We start from the raw sequence: 23,027 nt of genomic DNA, 5'->3' as shown, positions 1-23,027 counted from the left end.
TTCAAGGGACGTCCTACACACTTTCCTTTTGGTGTGTGAGTTCTTGCTTTAGTTACTTTAATACAAGCTCAAAAAGGAGCTAATTGTATGTAGATGTACAGTAAGAATAAGTAATAACGACGATGACTGAGAAAGAATGACTGGGACGAGAAGATTATTATCTTACTTAATTATTTCTCTTCTTTAAATTCCATCTCCGCGACGGAGGTCGGCAAGCATCATAGCTATTCGGATTTTAGAGACGGCTGCTCTGAAAAGTTCATTTGATATACATCCGTACCATTCTCTCAGGTTGCGCAGCTACGATATTCTGCGTCTTCACATGCGTCTTTTTCCTTGAATCTCTCCCTGCATAATCAACTGGAGCAATTTGTATCTCTCTTCACGTGTAATATGTCCGAGATATTCCAATTTTCTTGTTTTGATGATATTTAAGATTTCCATTTCTTTATTAATTCTTCTCAGCACCTCTTTGTTTGTGACGTGCTCTGTCCACGGTATTTTCAGAAGTCTTCTCTACACCCACAGCTTGAATGATTCTAGTTTTTCATTGGTGCCGCGTTCAAGCTTCCATTCCATAAAACAAAGTATAGAAAACGTAACACCTTGCCAACCTAACTCTTAGCTCCAACTTCAAATCTCTTGTGCAGAGCACTTTTCATATTTTGTTAAAATTTGCTATAGCCTTTTCTATTCTGATTTTGATTTCCCGTAAGTAATCTCCTGTGGAGTTGATCATTGTTCCAAGGTATGCAAATTGGTTGACTCGTTCGATATGGGATCCGTTTATGATAGTATGGTATAACTAGATCAAAACCCAGACATCTAAAGTGAAAGTTATCCTCCAACACCAAATTGTTCTATATGGTTCACATAATGTTCAGAAAAAGTCACACCATTTTTTTGAGTGTCGGGTTTGGGGGGAGGGAAGAGGGGGAGAAATCGATAAATTCGTAGTTTTTTACGTTTTTCGTCAATATTTCTAAAACTATGCAGTTTAGCATGAACAATCTTTTATATAAAAATATTCTACATTAAATTTGAAATAAAAAAGGCTCTATGCATAATCCTTCTAAAATAAACGGTTCCAAAGTTACGGAGGTAGTATAGTATAATTGGTCCAAAAAAAGGCCTAACCCAGAATTCAAAGTAAAAGTTTTCCTCCAACACCAAATTGTTCTATATGGTCTACATATTGTTCAGAAAAAAGTCACACCATTTTAAGCGTCCGGTTTGGAGGGGAGATGGGGGAGAAGTCGGTAAATTAGTAGTTTTTTAAGTTTTTCGTCAATATTTCTAAAACTATGCTTTAGCGTAAACAACGTTCTATAGAAAAATGTTCGACATAAAATTTAAAACAAAAAAGATCCTATACATAGTTGTTATAAAATTAACGGTTCCAGAGTTACGGAGGGTGAAAAGTGGAGGTTTTCATACTTTTTATATTTTTTGGGCAATTTATAATATTATCACTAACGAAAGAAATTTTCTTTAACATATTCTGTCTCTGTTTTTTAAATAAAATTTGCTATTTCAGTGGCCTATGGTATGTTAGTGATAAGCTCGTGAAGAAATGTCAACCTCACCACCCAAAATCATCATCAATTGCCCAAGAAATAAAAAAAGTATCGAAAACCTCTACTTTTCACCCTCCGTAACTCTGGAACCGTTGATTTTATAACAATTATGTATAAGACCATTTTTGTTTTAAATTTTACGTAGAACATTTTTGTATAGAACATTGTTTACGCTAAAGCATAGTTTTAGAAATATTGACGAAAAACACCAAAAACTACTAATTTACCGACTTCTCCCCCATCTACCCCCCAACCCGGACGCTCAAAATGGTGTAACTTTTTACTGAACAATATGTGGACCATATAGAACACTTTGGTGTTGAAGGAAAACTTTAACTTTGGATGTCTAGGTTAGGCCTTCTTTCTACCAATTATACAATACTACCTCCGTCACTTTGGAACCGTTCATTTTAGAAGGATTATGCATGGGGCCTTATTATTTCAAATTTAATGTAGAACATATTTATATAGAAGGTTGTTTATGCTAAACCGCATAGTTTTAGAAATATTGACGAAAAACGTAAAAAACTAAGAAGTTACCGATTTTTCCCCTCTCTCCCCCAAACCTGACGCTCAAAATGGTGTGACTTTTTTCTGAACATTATGTGGACCATATAGAAAAATTTAGTGTTGAAGGATAACTTTCACTTTGGATTTCTCGGTTACGCCATTTTTTGGATCAATTTGGATCAATACTATGAAGATATTCTCGTTATTTCTTTAAGTAATTTTTACTTAATTACTGTTACATAAATCAAGAAAAATATAAAACAATAGCAACAAAAAAAAAGTAAAACTACGAAAACATACCTGGTGTGCGGTAAGCGATCCAAGGTCCTCCAAAGAACTTCGTGTTTGACTCCACCGACATTGATCACAACCCTCTTGTTCAGTGCTTTCGATCTCATTATCATAAAAGGTTCAGGCGGCAGTGAAGACATAGACCTGTAAAAGGCATATATACATAATATTACTTACGCATACATATTTATTTAGAATTATATTAAAAGCGGGTTCATAAAATTACCAAGTAAATATACAAAGGCATATTAGAAATGGGCACAGAAATAAATCAAAGGAGTTCCGTAAGAAGCGAAATTATTGCACGTATTTCCAATGGGAATCGTACATACTATACTATAAAAGATCAATGACACCGAAATTCTTAGACAAAGAAACAAAATAACTATCTCTTCCTAGCCGGTCGTCCGATTCAGATATTGTGCAACCTTGAATTTTTAATGATTTCTCTTAAACTTTCTCCGTCTTTCTCTAACATCAACAACCCTAAAGCAAAGGTTTAGTGGAGCTCCGACTCTTTTATTGTCTACTTACCTTGTTGATAATCATCCCCAGGCTCTGACTTCTTGTAATATCCCCTGCAATGTTAGCTTCTCCAGACCCTCTCTACGCACCACATGTAGTGATGCTGAAAAAGTAACTATTTGTTACAAAGTACTCGTTACTTACGAATACCGAAAGTAACGATTACTATACAGAGAGGCAAATCGTTACTTTGATTACTCTGATTACTTCGTTACTTCCTACCAATCGTATCAGAGCTAGTAACGACTATTGTATCTACTTTGATTACTCTGATTACTTCCTTACTTTATACCAATTGTATTAGAGCGAGTAACGACTATTGTATCTACTTTGATTACTCTGATTACTTTATACCAATTGTATTACAGCGAGTAACGACTATTGTATCTACTTTGATTACTCTGATTACTTCCTTACTTTATACCAATTGTATTAGAGCGAGTAACGACTATTGTATCTACTTTGATTACTCTGATTACTTCGTTACTTCGTACCAATCGTATTAGAGCAAGTAACGACTATTATATCTACTTTGATCACTCTGATTACTTCGTACCAATCGTAACAGAGCGAGAACCGACTATTGTATATACTATGATTACTTTGATTACTCTGATTACTTCGTACTTCGTGAAGGTCGTTATAATAACGGAATACCTATTAAAAATACCTACCCACTGAGAAATACAATTCTCGATATAATTACCGGTACTCAAATGCAAAATTAACAAAAGTAATCATAGTAATCAAATCATTTTTATTCCTTAATCAGATTGGTGAAGGTCGTTGTTATATCGGAATACACAAACCTACCTACTGAAATACACGATATGATTACCGGTACTCAAATACAAAAGTAACGAAAGTAATTATAGTAATCAAAGTAACGAATACTGTAAATTATTACTTTATACAAAATACCTACATACCTACTGAGAAATACGATTCTGCGATATGATTACCGGTACTCAAATACAAAAGTAACAAAAGTAATAATAGTAATCAGAGTAACGAATACTGTAAATGATTACTTTATACAAAAGTAACGATTTGTAACGAATACTAGAAAGTAACTATAATCAACATCACCAACCACATGACTAAACTAAGAGCTGATTTTTTCGGTCACAATGTTTTGAAACCTACTTGTAGTGGGCATCTGTTCCTTTAAAGACCAGCATTCATATCCAAATAGGACCAACAGTACATTTGATTTTACAAGCCTTATCTTTGTATCTTTGGTGATGTTGTGATCTTTCCATACTTTGGTGAGCTTTGTCATTGCTTCTTTGGCCATGGCAGACATTTTTTTTATTTCTTTGGTGCATCCTCCTGAATTGTTATGAGTGTCCTTTCTTCTTCTTCTTTATGTGCCGTCTGTTCTAGACGGCACATGAGACGGCACATGAGACTACTATGTAAAGTAGCGTAGAGAGTACGTAGCATTTCGTGATGCGCCATCGGAGGTTAACGCTTAGGTTGCGGTTTGCTTAAGAGCTTTCTCATTTTTATGAATTTGGATCTTGCTATTTCAATTCGGATCCTAATCTCTACGTCTGGGTCCCACTTATCATTTACTGTATATCCCAGTATACGTTCGGCTTCAATATTCAGGTCGATATGTTGAATCAGTCTTCAGTCCAAATCGGTTGCCAGTTGTATTTACTCTATTTAGCATCATCTGTAAATCTTCGATGTTATTGGCCAGTATAACAGTATCATCTGCATTTCGAAAATTACTTATTGGTACGCCATTAATCTTGATGCCCTCATTGTACTCTTCCAGTGCCTCTAGAAATATTTGTTCCGTGTACAGGTTGAAAAGCAGTGGCGAAAGAATACAGCCCTGTCTAACCCCTCTAGAAATGGTTATGTTTTCACACACCATATATGTCCATTCTTTATGTAGGCTGTTTGATTCCAATATAGATTTTTTATAATCTGGATGTCCTTAGTGTCAAGTCCTGAAAGAGGTAATAGTTCTATGAGTTTGTCATGTTTGATAGTATCGAATGCTTTCTCATAGTCGATAAAACAGGCGTAAACATCTTTCTGTTGAACCAGGAATTTTTGAATCAAGACTTGTATTGCAAATAGGGGCTCTCGAGTTCCAAAACCGCATCTAAAACCGAACTGTGTTTTACTTATGCTGTGTTCTAATTTTGCTCGTATTCTGGAATGGATAATACGCAAGAATACTTTAAGGGTGTGGCTCATTAAACTTATAAAGCGATATTCGCTACACGTCTTAGAATTGGATTTCTTGGGAAGGGCACAAATGTAGATTTCAACCAGTCTGATGGAATTTAACCAGTGTGTCCCACACAATGAGTGTCCCAAATACACAAATTGATTTACCACTTCCATGTCATTGATTCTTAAAATGTCTGGCTGGTTGGTATTACTTCTATCTATGATCATAACCTTGGTTTTTGAATAAGGTAGGTTCGCCAAATAAAGCCCGGTTCCTAATAAAGCCCACTGGCCCTTATTCCTCAGGATGGACAAATAATGGCAGTATGCTGCAATGTACAGACGCAGTAGAGCCATCTAGGTGCAAATTGTTACACTAAGTTGAGCAGCGACGCGAACTGTCGCTTTTATATGATCATTCGTTTACAGTGGTCAATGGGTAAATATCCAATCTAATATTAAGGTTAGTATGCTTTTGTAATTTAATACGATTATGAGTGCGATTTTTTTTTATTCTGCATGACATTTGTGTACTTATTAGTTGTACTTTCATAGTACCTGAATTACCTTATGTTTATTAAAACGTAAATAATGGTAATGTCTAAAAAACATTGATCACCTACAGTGATCACTACTACGGGTGGGCCTTGTTAAGACCACTACAATAACACGTTTTATAAGTTTTTAACTTTGTTTCAGAAAGAATACTAAAAAGCTTGAGATGCCTAGAGCTTTATGGACTGAAGAACAAATGGCTTTGGCCTTGCAAGCAGTTAAAAATGGGATGTCAGTAAGAACAGCCGCCAAAGAATTTAATATTGCCCGTCGAACACTTAGGAATCATTTGCTTAGTGGAAAAGCGGAAAAGAAACTTGGGCGCCCTTCATGTTTAACCCCCCAACAAGAATCTGAGTTGTGTGGAAGAATTTTTAGGCTAGCTGACTTTGAAATGCCTCTGACATCAACAGTGATAAGACGTTCTGTCCATGAATATTGCCAAAGAAATGGCATATCTGCACCTTTTATCGATAAAAACTTAGCTGGTCGAAAATGGCTCAAACTTTTTTTAAATCGACATCCCGAAGTAGTTAAAAGAAAATTTCAATTCATGAATCCAGATAGAGCCGCCAAATTAAACAGATTCATAGTCAATGACTATTTTGAAAAGCTACGCGAAGTTATGTTGAAGCTTGATATCCTGCAAAGCCCTCAACGCATTTTTAATATTGATGAGAAAGGTTGCCGCCTAAACCTTCATAAATCACAACAGGTATATGCTCGTAAAGGTGTCAAACGAGTTCATTTGATTTCGCAAGAGCACGCTGAGAATGTGACAATCGTCGGTTGTGGAAATGCTATAGGACAAATAATTCCACCTATGATCTTGTTCAAAGGAAAAAGAAAGAAGAATGAATGGTATGACAATCTTCCTGCTGGAACAGTTATTGAAATGACCGAGAAAGGAAGTATGACTACGCCAGTTTTCATTAAGTGGGTACATCATTTTGCTAAGTACAAGCCAGTAGGAAGAGTACTGCTTATTTTTGATGGAGCATCGTCCCATTTGGATGCAGGTATTGTTGATGAAGCCGAGTCACATGAAATTACGCTTTTTTGCCTGCCAAGTAATTGCACACATGAACTGCAAGCTTTGGACAAGGCGGTATTTAAAGCCTTCGAATCTTACTGGGACGACGAAGTTATCACCTACTGGACAAATAAACCAGATCGAACGATCAATAAATTTTCGTTTGGCACAATTTTCTCAAAAGTATGGCCAAAAGCAACTGCAACATCAAATGTTATTTCAGGTTTTCGTGCTACGGCAATATACCCGTATGATCCGAGTGTCATTCCTGACATAGCTTTTTGCCCATCAGAAATAACAGAAAATAAATTAGACTCAGAAGATTCTGCTATTCCATCAGCTTCGACTTCCGCAACGAATAATCCTATTGGCAGCTCCACTCCAGACGGAAAAAAGAAAATAAAAGCTCTAAAGGAGAAAAATACGCAAGATAGCTCTGAGAGTTCTGACGGTTCTGACAATGAATTTTCAGTACATGACAGCTCAGAAGAAGAAAACGAAATGTCAATAAGTTTCAACGCAGTGTTAATAACACCAGAATTGGAAACTGGAAAACGCAAAGGTGCTAGAAAGAAATCCCTGAACTATCGAACACAGGAAGTCACAAAATCATTGTTTGATGAAGCTGGTTTAAATGACCCTAAAAACCAATCAAGAAAAGGAAAAAACTTGGCAAACGGAAAAATAGTCAAAAAACAACTAAAAAAAGGAGAAGAGAAAAATAAACACTGCTCACTTGAAACCTCAAAAAACAAAGAAGACCGAAAAGATAGTTGGTATTGTTTCGTCTGCAATGAGGATGTCGTTAAAGATATGAGACTTTGTGACAGCTGCAAACGATATATTCATGAAGAGTGTGTAGGACTTTCAGCAGATGATAAAGACTTAGTTTTCATATGTCCAGACTGTTTGCAATAATTATTTTAAGTACCTATTATTTTTTACAAAATAAATGTCCTACATGTCACCTTCGTTTAATTTGATTAATGTATAGTTGCACCAATAGACCTTAAGCTTAAGACGTGGAACGTCAATGCGACATAAGCTGAACTGGGCTAAACTGGAGCTGAAGATCTGTTGGTGCAACCAGGCATAATTGTCACATTTAAAAAGTGGGCCTTATTAAGAACATGAAGTGGGCCTTATTAAGAACATGGTGTTCCTAATTAGGCCCAGAAGCAACCATTTTTTAAAGACTAAAAAGTAACAACTCATAAAACATTTGACAAAATTTAACAATCTCATATTAAATTTAAATATGTGATTTATCTTCTCTGTGGTTTTCAGATTTATATCGTGATTTTATTTATCAAAAAACAACTAACAAACATTAAGTGAGCCTTATTTGGTCAACTTACCTTAATATATGCTTCCAAACTCACTCGTTCTATTCGTTAGGATCGGAATCCGCTAGGAAGACGGGAAAAAAAGATCCAGAATAAGATGGTTGAATGTATGGATGGCATTGGAAACGAGATGAAAACTATGAATGTAAGACATGTGAGGAGAAGTGCATAAGAGAGGTCTCAATAGAAGGATATAGCCACACAGGCAAAGTTAAAACAAGATCTAACTTGTCAAGACAGAGTTTTTTGGTTAAGAGTCGGAAAATTGGTTCACACCTATACGATTCTGGTCTACACAGATTTGAGTGTAATTTGAATGTTTTGACTTACCTGGAATAAGGCCGTTGTAACTGCAGAGGCAAAGGCGGCGGCGGTGGGGGAGGTGGGGGTGGCTGATTCATCGGCGGCACTTGCGAGGCGGATTGTAAAAGACCCGGCGTCATCGAGATCTGCGGAATGGAAGAGTACCGCAACTGTTCTTTATTATCCATTGCCATGGATTGATCACCAGTTGGGGGCGGAGGCATCGGTTCCCACCGACGAACGGTTAACACCTCCCCTCCGCCCCCGTAACCGGTTCCTATCGAACCCCCACCACCACCACTATCCATAGACATCGTGGGAGGTTGTTGTTGGCTGGGGGTCGTGGTGGTGTTAGCCGTGCTGAGAGCGAGGCCGTGCCGACTTCACCCGCCACTGTCGTCGGCAACGCGTCTTTGGGATATCCGAATCTGAAAAGAAGACAAATATTCAATGTCTATATCAAAGTCTATAAATAACACTTTTTTTTACAATCTCAACAATTTATTAACAAGCACCTGTTAACAGCAAAGGCAACAGAAGTGCATATTCCTCTCTTGTTTAGCCGCCTAAAGGTCTCTCTTGTGTTATCTTATATTGGCAACACATCTATCTCAGTACGCGAACCTTTCTCTCGGTTCAAATACTAAAGCGAACCTTTCTTTGGGTTCAATTATTGCTAAACAAACGTTTATTCTCTTTGCGCAAAAGTATATAGTCCATTCTTTCACGGTTTTTGCTCTAAATTTTAAAGAACCACTTGGATTGACATGAAATTTGGCATACGTATAGCTTACATGTCAAAGAGAAAAAGTGATATTGTGCTGATGTGTGCTTTTGCCCTAGGGGTGACTTTCACCCCCTCTTGGGGTGAAAAAATATATGTCCAAAATAAGTCCCGAAATGGGTAAACTGACTAATTTTAAGTAACTTTTGTTCTATAGAGCTTTTTCGCCAAGTCAACACTTTTCGAGTTATTTGCTAGTGAATATGTTCATTTTTCAACAAAATAACCACGTTTTTAGACGGTTTTTCGCAAATAACTCAAAAAGTAAGTATTTTGTCGAAAAAAACGTTCTTAGCAAAAATATAGGCTATGAAAATGTAAAAAAATAGTATACGCGTTAGGTCTCTGGATCTCGTAGAACCAGAGTTATAGCCAATGAAAAATAGATTCATATTCACCAAATTTCAAATAGAATATTTCGACGTGAAATATTTAAAAAATTAAGCACTTTTTGGGGAAAACTCATTATAACTTTTTTAAAGTGTTTAAAAAAATATTTATTTCTCCTTTTACAAAAAGTTTCTAGCATTAAATTTAAGCAAGTTACGCTCAAAATAAAGTTGGTCCCTTTTGTTTTTGCAAAAAAAAAAAATCGGGAAGACCACCCCCTAATTAGAAACTTAAATGAAATTAATCGTTACCGCTCCACAAATTATTTTACTTATGTTGTGTTTATATGATCTGTAAGTTTCATCGATTTAAAGTGCTTATTTTTGAAAACATTTGGTTTCAAAGTAAAATTTTTAAAAATTTAAATTTTGAAAAATATGATTTTTTTGAAAATAACTTAAAAATTGTTAGAGATACCAAAAATCTCGAAACACAAAAAAATCAGATTTGCTTTTCTGAATATCATGTAAAAATTGATTAAGATTTGGTGTTTCTAAATTTGCATACATTCGTGATCAGTGACTCGTTCAACCCCTTTTAACTACAGCCCTTTTAAAAATAAGGACTTTGAACCAATGAAACTTACAGATCGTATAAACAATATATACACGAGTCAAGAAACTTGTGAAGTCGTAACGATTAAGTTCATTTAAGATAATAATTAGGGGGTGAATTTCTCGATTTTTTTACCAAAACCAAAAGGGACTAACTTTATTTTGAGCGTAACTTGTTTAATTTTAATGCTAGAAATTTTTTTTATAAAACAAAAATGAAGCTTTTTTTAAACACTTTAAATAAGTTAAAATGAGTTTTCCCTGAAATGTGCTTCATTTTTGGTTATTTCACGTTAAAGTATTCCATTTGGAATTTGACGAATATGAACCTATTTTTCATTAGCTATAACGCTGCTTCTACTAGGTGTAGAGACGTGATGTATACACCATTTTTTTTTTTAATTTTTTACAGGCTATATTTTTGATAAGAACGTTTTTTCGACAAAATACTTACTATTTGAGTTATTTGCGAAAAACCGTCTAAAAGCGTGGTTATTTTGTTGAAAAAATGAGCATATTCACTGCCAAGTAACTCGAAAAGTATTGACTTAGTGAAAAAACTCTATAGAACAAAAGTTACTTAAAATTAGCCAGTTTATCCATTTCCTGACTTTATTTGGACGAATATTTTTTCACCCCCAAGAGGGGGTGAAAACCACCCCCAGGCAAAAGCACATATCGGCACAATATCACTTTTTTTCTTTGACTTGTTAGCTATGTGTATGCCAAATTTCATGTCAATCCAAGCGGTTCTTTAAAATTTAGAGGTTTTGCAATATTTTACCGTTAAAGAACGGACTAATAAGACGCTAAACCGATCTAAACAAACCGCTAATTCGCTTAAACAATTACACCTCGTACAAGAAGTATCCACGTGTGAAACCGGCATGTGTGACATTGGTCTATACGCGAGTGAACAGTGATTTTGGGTAAAAAATTTTATAGCCTTATTAAATTGCCTGTATAACATCTATCTAATCTACCATAAACCAGCAACCTAAAACTATACAGTTTACACAACTCTAAAATTAAATTAATAATTTCGTATTATGTACGTGCCTTAGTTGTGCACTAGATTCATTATTTGAACTCTGCGTGTAACTTTGCGTCGGTTTCACTATTTTTCAATAATTTTTGACTAACTTCCAGTTAGAACTATTTGACCGGAAATGATATCAAAACAAAAACTAAATATTCAATAGGCGTCGACTGATATATCACATTTACTATTTCTGCGACTATTATGTGGCACTTTCGGTTACACCTTTTTAACCGGACGTGGTATAAAAACCGGAAATATATATTTGTACTCATCTTGCTAAGGCGTGTCGAATCATATATCGCTGGTACCATTTCGGCCACTTTAAAATATTACTGACGAACTCTGGAACCGAAAGTCCGAGGTCAAATTTCTCACCTTCAATACCATCTTTTCTTCCTTATACAAAGGTATACATTCAGATAAATGAATTTTATAATGCTCGATACTACACTCCTGGCCAAAAAAATCGGGACACCTTAAGAATAGTTAATTTTTGATGTCTCGAATCTCCTAAACCTGTTGTCCGATTTTACTGATTTTTTAGTATGTTATAGCCTTATTGTTTAAGAATCTTGATGTAGTAATATTGTTGCTCAACATATAAATCTCATTATACAGGGTGTAACGAAAATACAGATCATAAATTTAATCACATATTCTGGGACCAAAAATAGTTTGATTGAACCTAACTTACCTTAGTACAAATGTGCATATAAAAAAAGTTACAACCTTTTAAAGTTACAAAATGAAAATCGATTTTTTCCAATATATCGAAAACTATTAAAGATTTTTTATTGAAAATGGACATATGGCATTCTTATGACAGTAGCATCTTAAAAAAAATTATAGTGAAATTTGGACACCCTATAAAAATTTTATGGGGGTTTAGTTCCTTTAAACCCCCCAAACTTTTGTGTACGTTCCAATTAAATTATTATTGTAGTACCATTAGTTAAACACACTATTTTTAAAACTTTTTTGGCTCTTAGGACTTTTTCGAAAAGTCAGTATTTATCGAGATATTTGAATATTTTTCAAATCCACCACATATTTGTATATGGTTAAGTACGATTATGGAGACTTTGTAATAAAAGCAACATTTAATTATGATTTACATTTTTAGGTATATTTTGAACCGTATTAAAAAGAAGCCATATCTCCATAACAGGTGCCTTCTCGAAAAAATACAAAGAGGCAAAAAAGTTTTAGAAACACTGTGTTTAACTAATGGTACCGCAAAAATATTTTAATTGGAACGGTGTGCAAGTACTTGGAAAGGGAAACGAGAAACGACCATGCGCGAGTCGCGGAGAAATATTGCAACTATCTTAAATAATTCATATTGTCAATTGAAATTGTCAAATTGACGTATATTTCATACCTTCTGTCAATGAAGCAGAAAAATTATATATTGCTCCACAATATTGATAAGATATGCAATTATTATATAAAGGTAAATTTAATTAATTGTATTTTGCTTGCAGTACTGCATTTTAATAACTAATTTTATTTACTACATACAATTGTTGATGTTTTCGTAACATAACCTGAATCTTATTTTTTCTTCTTATTATTTTTTTGGACTATGGCCTTGACAATTATCCAGTAACCAGGACTAATATAATTGGCCAATATAATTAAAAGTGCGAATAATAGTACAGAGCGTAGAAATAGGGGTCGCTTTGCCGAACTTGCACGGTCCCAGGGGGTTTAAAAGAACAAAACCACCATACAATTTTTATGTAAACATATTAAAAAATAAGCCTCAACTCGATAAAAACTGCCTTATTGAAAAAATACTAAGAGGCAAAAAAGTTTTATGAATATTAAATTTAACTAAGGGTACCACAAAAATAATTTAATTGAGACGTACACAAAAGTTTGTGGGGGTTTAAGGGAACAAAACCCCCATAAATTTTTTATGGGGTGCACAAATCTCACTATAATTTTTCTTTAAAATGCTCCTGCCATAAAAATGCCACATATCCATTTTTAATAAGAAATCTCTAATAGTTTTCGATATATTCAAAAAAATCAATTTTCATTTTGTAACTTCAAAGGGCTATAACTTTTTTTATGTGCATATTTGTACTAAGGTGAGTAGGTTCATTCGAACTATTTTTGGTCCCAGAATATGTGATTTAATTTATGACCTGTAATTTTTGTTACACCCTGTATACCGGGTGTAACAATAATACTATGTTTTTTCCTCAAAGTTCGGAACACCCTATGGAATATTCTAGAGTTTAAAAAATATTGAAATTAAAACTCAATTGTAGCCTTAGCCTTTCTTAACATTCTGCTTTGTAACTCATTCACTTATGTTGGATAATAAAAAAATTAGGTACTTTGACAACTAGCTATGTTCTTCATCAATACAGGGTGTTTCTAAATAAGCGCGATAAACTTTAAGGGGTAATACTGGTAATACTGCATGAAAGTATGTACCTATAATGAGGCCACGAGAAGAAGCACTACGGAGCATAGGACGACCACCAACCAGATGGGCTGACGATTTGAAGCGTATTGTCGGCAACTGGATGCAAACCGCACAAAACAGAGAAAGATGGAAATAGCTGAGGGAGACCTATGTCCAGCAGTGGACGAGTACGAGTTGATGATGATGACTGCATGAAAAAATAATGACCGTTTGATTTATGAACATATGTCTGCGAATGCTTCGTTTCCGAGATATCGTTGAATTTTTCATACACACTGACGATTTATTTATTGCTCTAAAACCGGTTGAGATATGCAAATGAAATTTGGTGAGTTTTAAGATATAGTTATTGCGCATTTTTGACGTAAAATACGGGGTCATACAACCCGGTCATATACCCTGTACGCACGCCAATGGTGAATATAAAATTTTTAAAATAAAAATGTATACCATTTTTATTCAGTTGCAATGCGAAGGCAAAACAATCTTACTTTTCAATTAGAATACGGAGTGCAGTCCAGTCCCTTGAACCGCGATTTTCGGCTCTTATTGGAGCCTTCATCGGAAGGAACGTAGGCACTGTTCTCCATATTTTAACTGATTCGTATCGAGAGGTTTTCCCACCCATTGCAACTGAAGTGATGATAGTAGGTGGCTAGCGCCATCTGGCATTGAAAGACGAAGTAGTTTTCAATCCTAATAGTAAATTATTAATTTTGAAAATATTAAAAAATATTACTAAAAGATTTTTAAATTGAAAACTTATTGGTACACTTTCCTGGTGACACCTCCAAGACTTCTACAATTTGCAAGTCAAATGGATGCTGCAGTGAAGACGAGAGGGAAGGAATTCTACACTATGCAATTCACATCCCCCGTCTGCAGCTGGTAAAGTGCCAACGGAAAAATGCACCTAGTTACTCTACGGAGTAATACGACTATAAAATAAAAATGTATACCATTTTTATTCAGTTGCAATGCGAAGGCAAAACAATCTTACTTTTCAATTAGAATACGGAGTGCAGTCTAGTCCCTTGAACCGCGATTTTTGGCTCTTATTGGAGCCTTCATCGGAAGGAACGTAGGCACTGTTCTCCATATTTTAACTGATTCGTATCGAGAGGTTTTCCCACCCATTGCAACTGAAGTGATGATAGTAGGTGGCTAGCGCCATCTGGCATTGAAAGACGAAGTAGTTTTCAATCCTAATACTAAATTATTAATATTGAAAATATTAAAAAATATTACTAAAAGATTTTTAAATTGAAAACTTATTGGTACACTTTCCTGGTGACACCTCCAAGACTTCTACAATTTGCAAGTCAAATGGATGCTGCAGTGAAGACGAGAGGGAAGGAATTCTACACTATGCAATTCACATCCCCCGTCTGCAGCTGGTAAAGTTCCAACGGAAAAATGCACCTAGTTACTCTACGGAGTAATACGACTATAAAATAAAAATGTATACCATTTTTATTCAGTTGCAATGCGAAGGCAAAACAATCTTACTTTTCAATTAGAATACGCAGTGCACTCCAGTCCCTTGAACCGCGATTTTCGGCTCTTATTGTAGCCTTCATCGGAAGGAACGTAGGCACTATTCTCCATATTTTAACTGATTCGTATCGAGAGGTTTTCCCACCCATTGCAACTGAAGTGATGATGGCTAGCGCCATCTGGCATTGAAAGACGAAGGCTCCAATAAGAGCCGAAAATCGCGGTTCAAGGGACTGGACTGCACTCCGTATTCTAATTGAAAAGTAAGATTGTTTTGCCTTCGCACTGCAACTGAATAAAAATGGTATACATTTTTATTTTATAGTCGTATTACTCCGTAGAGTAACTAGGTGCATTTTTCCGTTGGAACTTTACCAGCTGCAGACGGGGGATGTGAATTGCATAGTGTAGAATTCCTTCCCTCTCGTCTTCACTGCAGCATCCATTTGACTTGCAAATTGTAGAAGTCTTGGAGGTGTCACCAGGAAAGTGTACCAATAAGTTTTCAATTTAAAAATCTTTTAGTAATATTTTTTAATATTTTCAATATTAATAATTTACTATTAGGATTGAAAACTACTTCGTCATAAAATTTTTAGTTGTATGTCAAAAAATGTAAAATAACTACTTCTTAAAACCTACCAAATATCATTTGGATACCTCAACCGGTTTTAGAGCAATAAATAAATCGTCAGTTTGTAAGAAAAAAGTCAACATCTCGTATTTCGAAAACGAAGCATTTGCGGACATATGTTTATAAAGCAAACTGTCATTATTTTTTCATGTAGAATTAGCTCTTAAAGTTTGTGGCACTTATTTAAAAACACCCTGTATTGATGAGGAACATGGGTAATTGTTAAAGTACCTAACTTTTTTATTATCCAACGTAAGTGAATGAGTCACAAAGCAGAATGTTAAAAAAGGCTAAGGCTACAATTGAGTTTTAATTTCAATATTTTTTAAATGGTAGAATCTTTCACAGGATGTTCCGAACTTTGAGGAATAAACACAGTATTATTGTTACACCCGGTATATAACGACATTTAAATGTTTAGCAACAATATTATTACATCGAGATTCTTAAAGAATAAGGCATACATACTAAAAATCACTAATATCGGACAACAGGTTTAGGAGATTCGAGACATCAAAAATGACCCATTTTTAAGGTATCCCGATTTTTTTTGGCCATGAGTGTAGTTTGATTTCTGAAACTTTTATGTATGTAGTCTTTGAGGTTCACGTTTTAATAAATAAAATTCTTGTATGATAGGAGTAAATATGGCTTATCGATAAAGTACTAAGTGCCAAAAAAGTTTTAAAAACATTGTGTTTGACTAATGGTACCATTACAAAGTACATATTGCCATGATGGTCGCCAACATCCGAAACGGATAGGCACTACAAGAATAAGAAGAATGGTACCACAATAATAATTTAATTAGAATGGCACAAAGATGTGAAGGGGTTTATGGCAATATAACTCCCATAATATTTTTAAGGAATGCACAAATTTCAATGTTTTTTTTTTCAATTTTTCTACCATAATAAAGACAAATGTCCATTTTCAATATAAAGTCTCTGTGTTCGAGATATTGGAAAAAATCGATTTTCATTTTGTAACTTCAAAGGGCAGTAACGTTTTTATGTGCACATTTGCACAAAGGCAAGTTAGGTTCAATCGAATTATTTTTGGTCCCAGAATATGTGATGTAATTTATGACCTACTCTTTTGATACACCCTGTATTTTCAATTATTAATAAATCTATAAATTAAATCACTGCATTGAACATATGATTACGAGTTAAAATTTGCGATGAACAACCATGAGCTATTTTTAGTAATTAAAGAAATAACAAGGTACATTAGTTGCATCAAAAGTATTTATTGCATACACTAATAAAATATTTTTATGGTTAAGTTGTTTACTGCTTGCTAATATGATGTTTTCTACAGCAACAACCTTGGATTGCATCCAAAAAATTACCGTGATGATTCCTAATTATAGAATTACAATTAAAACAATAGGTGGCGAAATTAAACAATTTGTTTAACCCGGGAACAGTCGCGCTCCTTTTTGTTGCACGATCGGTCGCGCGTTAGGTTTTATCTAACAATACGTAGGTATTTAACCCTTAACTACTGACATGCGGTATACTCCAGGGTAATAAGCTAGAAATAGACCATGTTCGGGACACTCAAAGATCCAGGTAGCTGACTACTTTTTTAGATATTGTAGACCTATAGGAAGAAAACCTACCTGTTTCCTGCCTAGAGTTCGCTTCCGTTTTTTAATTGTTAACAATTTAGGGCAAAAATCGCAATTTTTTCGATTTTTTGCACCCCATTCAAAAGCTAAATAGTTGACATAAAATTACAAAATTTAATTTTTTAGAACATTAAAAAAACTTCAGAATGCCGATTTTTTAAAGTTAAAAAGTTAATTTGTTGCTACGCAAACTGCAAAATAATTGAAAATCGTTATTTCTTAATAACTTTTACTAAAACTACCTTTGAGCTGTACTATTTCATCCAAAGTTAAGTATTGGGGTACTTAACAAACCCTCAAAATTTGAGATTGATCCATTAATTAATTTAAGAGTTATTCAAATTGTTTATCCCAGAGACCTTTATTTGCAATAACATAAAACAGAAAATAATGAAGATAGGGCAATTATGCGTATGCCAAATGAAAGTAGAAAACCGATGATATCAAAATGTACTAAAAAAAGATAAAAAATTATCTAATATATAGTCAAAAATCCTAATACCAAATTTGTGAAACTTTGTAGTTTATAAACATTTAGAATAACTTTAAAAATATTGTCCGTAGAAAAAATCATTTTACATATTCGAAAAGCTGGTATTTTACACGAAATTTAAAAATGTAGTTCAATTGGTGACTAGTCGTGGTAAGTGAAGGGGGAGCTGGGAGCCGACAAATGCACGAGTTCAAAAACTAAAAAACTACTATCATTTTCTACTAGGTAGACATTACTAGGTAGACTATGCATTTGCAATTTACTTAAATTTTGCAATTGACTACTTCTGTTTAACTTCATTATTATTGTTATTATTGTAAATATATTGACGATTTATGTAATTTTAGTAAATTGAATTGTTATTGTTTTGTTGTCTTGAGTTTTTATAAGCTTTGTCGATAAAATTGTACAATTTTTCATGACAATAAAGCATATTTCTATTCTATTCTATTCTACTATATCTCGGGATCTACTGAATATATTTTGATCGTTATTTTTTTAATTCGTATGTAATTTTTCTGTTCATTACAAATATGCAATTTGTCTAGACATTTATTGTTGTTCTGAAGCTATTTTATATTATTATAAATGAATTATTAGAAGAATTTTTTTACTTAGCAACAACATTTTTGTTTATTTTAATAGTATTTTGTATTTTGACAACGAAACCCGATTTGGGCTTCGAAACGTTAATAAATTCATTTTTTAGTAAAATTGTGGCTTATTTCCCATAGAAAATACTTAAATAGACATTTATTAATTAATAAACAGTCTAATTTGTTTAAACAATTTTTAAAAAAATAATTTTTTCCAAAAATCCATGATTTTAATTATACTATCGTTATTTATCATAGAAAAAGTTAAGATATACTTTAATAAATAAATGATCTTCAATAAATAATTATCTAATAAAAATCATTTATTTATTAAAGTGTACTTTAAATTTTTCTATGATCATTAATGATACTATGATTAAAAAAATAGATTTTTGTAAAAAAATATTTTTTCAAGAATTGTTTAAACAAATTAGACTGTTTATTAATTAATAAATTTATAAACAAATTGCATATTTGTAATGTACGTATAGTGGAGTCAATGAAGGTTTTCACCTCCGATTTCTTTGAACCTCCATCGATTTTCATGAAAATTGGTACGTATGTAGAGAATACCTCAAGAAAGAAAGGTGACATGGTGCCAACTTGCGCTTTTACCCTGGGGGTGGATGCCACCCCTTCTCGGGGGTGAAAATAATTTTATTAAAAATAATACCACTAATCGATAGAGGGATAAATTATAAGTAAAATTTGTTATATAAAGTTATTTCAATAAATCAATAGTTTTTGAGTTATTAAAGATCAAAAGTTTTGATTTTTCCTGAAAAAATTCCATGTTTTAAAGCGGTTTTTCATAAATAACTCAAAACCAATAAGTTTCTTCAAAAAAGTTGTTGTTACCAAAATCGAAGATAATATAAAAATAAATAAGCTCCTTATTCGAAAAATCCTTTATTACATATACAAAGTGAGTTATATGCAATTGAATGTATATTTTTTTTCCGCGAGTACTCAAATCTTATTATTCAAGCTTAAATAACAGGAAAACGATGCACTTTGTTAAATAGAGATACTAAACATTTTAATAAAGTACTTAAAGGTAACTGTCAAAAAGCTATATAAGAAGTCGATAGCATCAAAATTAAGCAAGTTATGATGGAAATAAGAGGACCCTTTCAGATTTTTTAGGGAAGAATGAAAAATGAAACCTACGTCATTTCCACAAAAATTAAAATTTATAGTAACCCATTTAAAACTTTATTTATTTTATAATGAGTAATAACTTCAACAATTTTGACCGGTTTAGAATTCATATTTTTGAAAAAAAAATACGATTAAAAAAAATTAGAATTTTTCAAATTTTCGTGAAGTTCATTTTCTTTTGATAATAACTCCAAAAATACTCGATATACTTAAAAAATGGTAGAGAACAAAATTTTAGTTTTAACTTTATTTAAGCTGTTTCTTTTTTAATATTTTTTTATGACAAAAAATAACCGAGATAGAAACATTTAAAACGTAAATTTTACTGCGAGAACCATGTAACCGAGGCACTTTCACCTTGTATTTAAAAAAAAATAAACGATTTACAAAATTATGTTTAATACAGTGTCATAGACCTTTCACTTAGCTTTGTAATGGTTTTTGGATAATTCTCATATTTCAAAAATTAACAAAGTTATTTAAAAAAAAACCAATAATATTTTCTTTGAAAAAATTTTATAGCGGAGATTTTGTATGTATACAAGTTGTGGGAAGTCCAATTAGTCGTTTGTTGTAGGAGATATAAAAAAAGTTTATTAAGGTGAGATTGGGGCATATATAATATCAGAATTTAAATACATTTTCAAATATACAGGGCCACCCATATTGACAGGGTGAAACAAAATTATCTTTTGTTTAATGGAACAGCCTGTATATTTTTACATTTTTGGATTCTCCTTTATGTTTTATTTCTTAAAATATCAGGTTTTGTGATGTTATACGAAGTAGTTTAAAAGATAATTACGTTTTTTTTTTCAAATTTCATAGCAATATTCACCCCCTGTATAATTGTATTGATTTGATATCAGAAAATCAATTTATGTTCAAGTAATTTTTAATATAGTCTATTATTGTTAAAAATTATTAATCTAGCAAAACGTTTAATTTTAGGTAATACAGGGTTGGTCGAAACTGAATGAGTGTTTTCTCAAAGTTTGAGAGTATGAGTTTTCTGAAACGGAGCAGCCTGTAATGCCTGTAATGTGCATTGTAATGAAATGCTATTGTATGGCACTTTATTATTTCCCACCCTGCCAATGAGAATTGAATTTATTTTTGAAATTCCTAACTTTATATCTTTAATTATTTTAAATATTGTAAACGATTAAAAAACAATCAAATTAAATTGAAATGAATAACCAGTGTATATCTTCCACATTTACTTCATATTTATCGTAGCCTGTACCATAACATTGCACAGATTATTATCCCTGTATAGCAACGATATACCATGAATGTGAACTCATACTTGAGAAATGTCCTATATCCAGTCTCGCAAAAAAAGGGATTCCTCAAACATAATATATATGCAGACAAAATCAGCCAAAGTGATTTGCGATATCTAATGAAAGGTATGTTCCGTTTGTTTGTAGAATTATATTTGATTGGCTTTAATTACTAAAATAAATAAATTTTCAATTATATTTTATGTATTTGTGGAAAAGGAAACCTAGCATTAGTGGCCACATTTCCATAACGGCCAATTGTTTTTTATTTTTAGTTGCCGTTATTAACAGGTTTTACTGTACCAATAATATTTTATTAAATTATGAAACATTATTTAAATAAAAAATTTATAAACTTGATAAAAGAAAGTTTGTTTAGAATTTACTCCTCTATCTAATTATGGGGTTATTTTTAATAAAATAGTGTTCACCCATGAGAAGGGGTAACATCCACCCCCAGGATAAAAACGCAAGTTGGTACCACATCACTTTTGTTTCTTGAGGTATGCTCTAATTACTTACCAATTTTAATTAAAATTGATGGAGGTTCAACGAAATCAGGGGTGAAAACATTCAGCGACTGCCTTTTTGGAAATATAAAAGAATAATTTTTTTCGTGATTGTCAATTTGCTAATTTTCTGATTTTTGGTTCCTGTAAGGTTTGAAAAATTAACAAAAATTATAAATCATGCACATAAATGTAAAAAAATATTTATTTTACTTAATTAAACGAGATTGCTTGAGCCAGAATGCTGAAATCTGCATTTTATCATTAAAAAAAAAAGGTGGATTTCACCCCTAAAATGCAGAAAGCGCAACTTGGTGCCATATCACTTTTGTTTTTTGAGGTATCCTCTAACTACTCAACAATTTTCATGAAAATCGATGAGGGTTCAAGGAAATCGTGGGTGAAAACATTCAGTGACTACACTTTCAGAAATATAGAAGAATAAGGTTTTCGTGATTTTCGACTTGTTAATTTTCGGAATTTTTGGTTGCTATAAGGTTCGAAAAATAAAAAAAAAATATAACTCATGCACATAATTATAAAAAAAATATTTATTTTTCTTAATTAAACGAGATTACTTGCGCCATAATGCGGAAATCTGCATTTTTTACAATTTAAAAATTAGGGGTATATTGCACCCCTAAAAGGCAAAAGCGCAAGTTGATGCTATATAACTTTTATTTGTTCAGGTATCCTCTAACTACTTACCAATTTTCATGAAAATCGATGAAGGTTCAACGAAATAGGAAGTGAAAACTTACAGTGACTGCACTTTCAGAAATCTAAAAAATAATTTTAAAAATGGGGTGTATTTCACCCCTAAAATGCAAAAAGCGCAAGTTGGCACTATGTCACCTTTGTTCCTTGAGGTATCCTTTAACCACTCACCAATTTTTATGAAAATCGATGGAGGTTCAACGAAATCTGAGGTAATAACTCATATCCACCTTCATTGACTCCACTAGTAGAAATTACATACAAATTAAAAAAAGAAAGATCAGAATCCATTGAGTTGATCCGGAGATACAGAAAATTATATTCGTTTGAAATTGCTTTTTCGGTATTTTAACTCGGTGGATTTGTAGGTTCCCCCTAGTAATCGTTTGAACTACATATTTTAAAAATCATAGAGGTTGCTGTGAAGGTACAATGTTCGTGCAATTTTTTTAAGAAAAAATACAAATCAAATTCTTTACAATGGCATTAATGAAATTCCTTAATTATTGTAAACAAATTAGCTGTGAATTAAAAAAACATATGACTAACTTTGTCCCAAATGAACCCAGGCTAAATTTTTTTATTCGAAAATTCGTGTTAAGATACTATCTTTTCGAATAAATAAAAATATTGTATCTACGGACAACATTTTTAAAGTTATTCTAAATGTTTATAAACTACAAAATTTAAAAAATTTCGCATTAGGATTTTAGACTATATTAATTATTTTTTTATCTTTTTTAATACATTTGGATACTATCACTCTTCTACTTTCATTTGGCATACTCAGAATTTCCCTATCTTCATTATTTCCTGTCTTATCTTATTGCAAAATAAAGGTCTTTGGGATAAACAAATAGAATAACTCTTAAACTAATGAATGGATCGGTCTCAAATTTTATAGATATGTTAATTACGCCAATACCCAAGTTTGGGTGAAACACTAAAGTTCTAA

General features: G+C 32.9%; 1 protein-coding gene across 2 annotated transcripts in view; it reads right to left on the bottom strand.

Moving 5' to 3' along the window:
- LOC114324789 (potassium voltage-gated channel protein Shab) overlaps positions 1 to 23,027 on the bottom strand; it is a 535,540-nt gene that overhangs the window by 194,147 nt on the left and 318,366 nt on the right. For both annotated transcript variants that reach the window (XM_028272636.2, XM_028272637.2), the window contains exons 2-3: positions 8,361 to 8,761; positions 2,388 to 2,522 (exon numbers count right to left, since the gene is read on the bottom strand). In XM_028272636.2, the coding sequence (XP_028128437.1) occupies positions 2,388 to 2,522; positions 8,361 to 8,647 (422 nt within the window). In that variant the 5' untranslated portion in view covers positions 8,648 to 8,761. The remainder of the gene's footprint in view (positions 1 to 2,387; positions 2,523 to 8,360; positions 8,762 to 23,027) is intronic.

Source organism: Diabrotica virgifera, chromosome 7, assembly GCF_917563875.1.
Source record: "Diabrotica virgifera virgifera chromosome 7, PGI_DIABVI_V3a".
NCBI lineage: Eukaryota > Metazoa > Arthropoda > Insecta > Coleoptera > Chrysomelidae > Diabrotica > Diabrotica virgifera.
The sequence above is the reverse complement of the archived record's forward strand: the minus strand, read 5'-3'. Positions and strand labels throughout refer to the sequence as shown.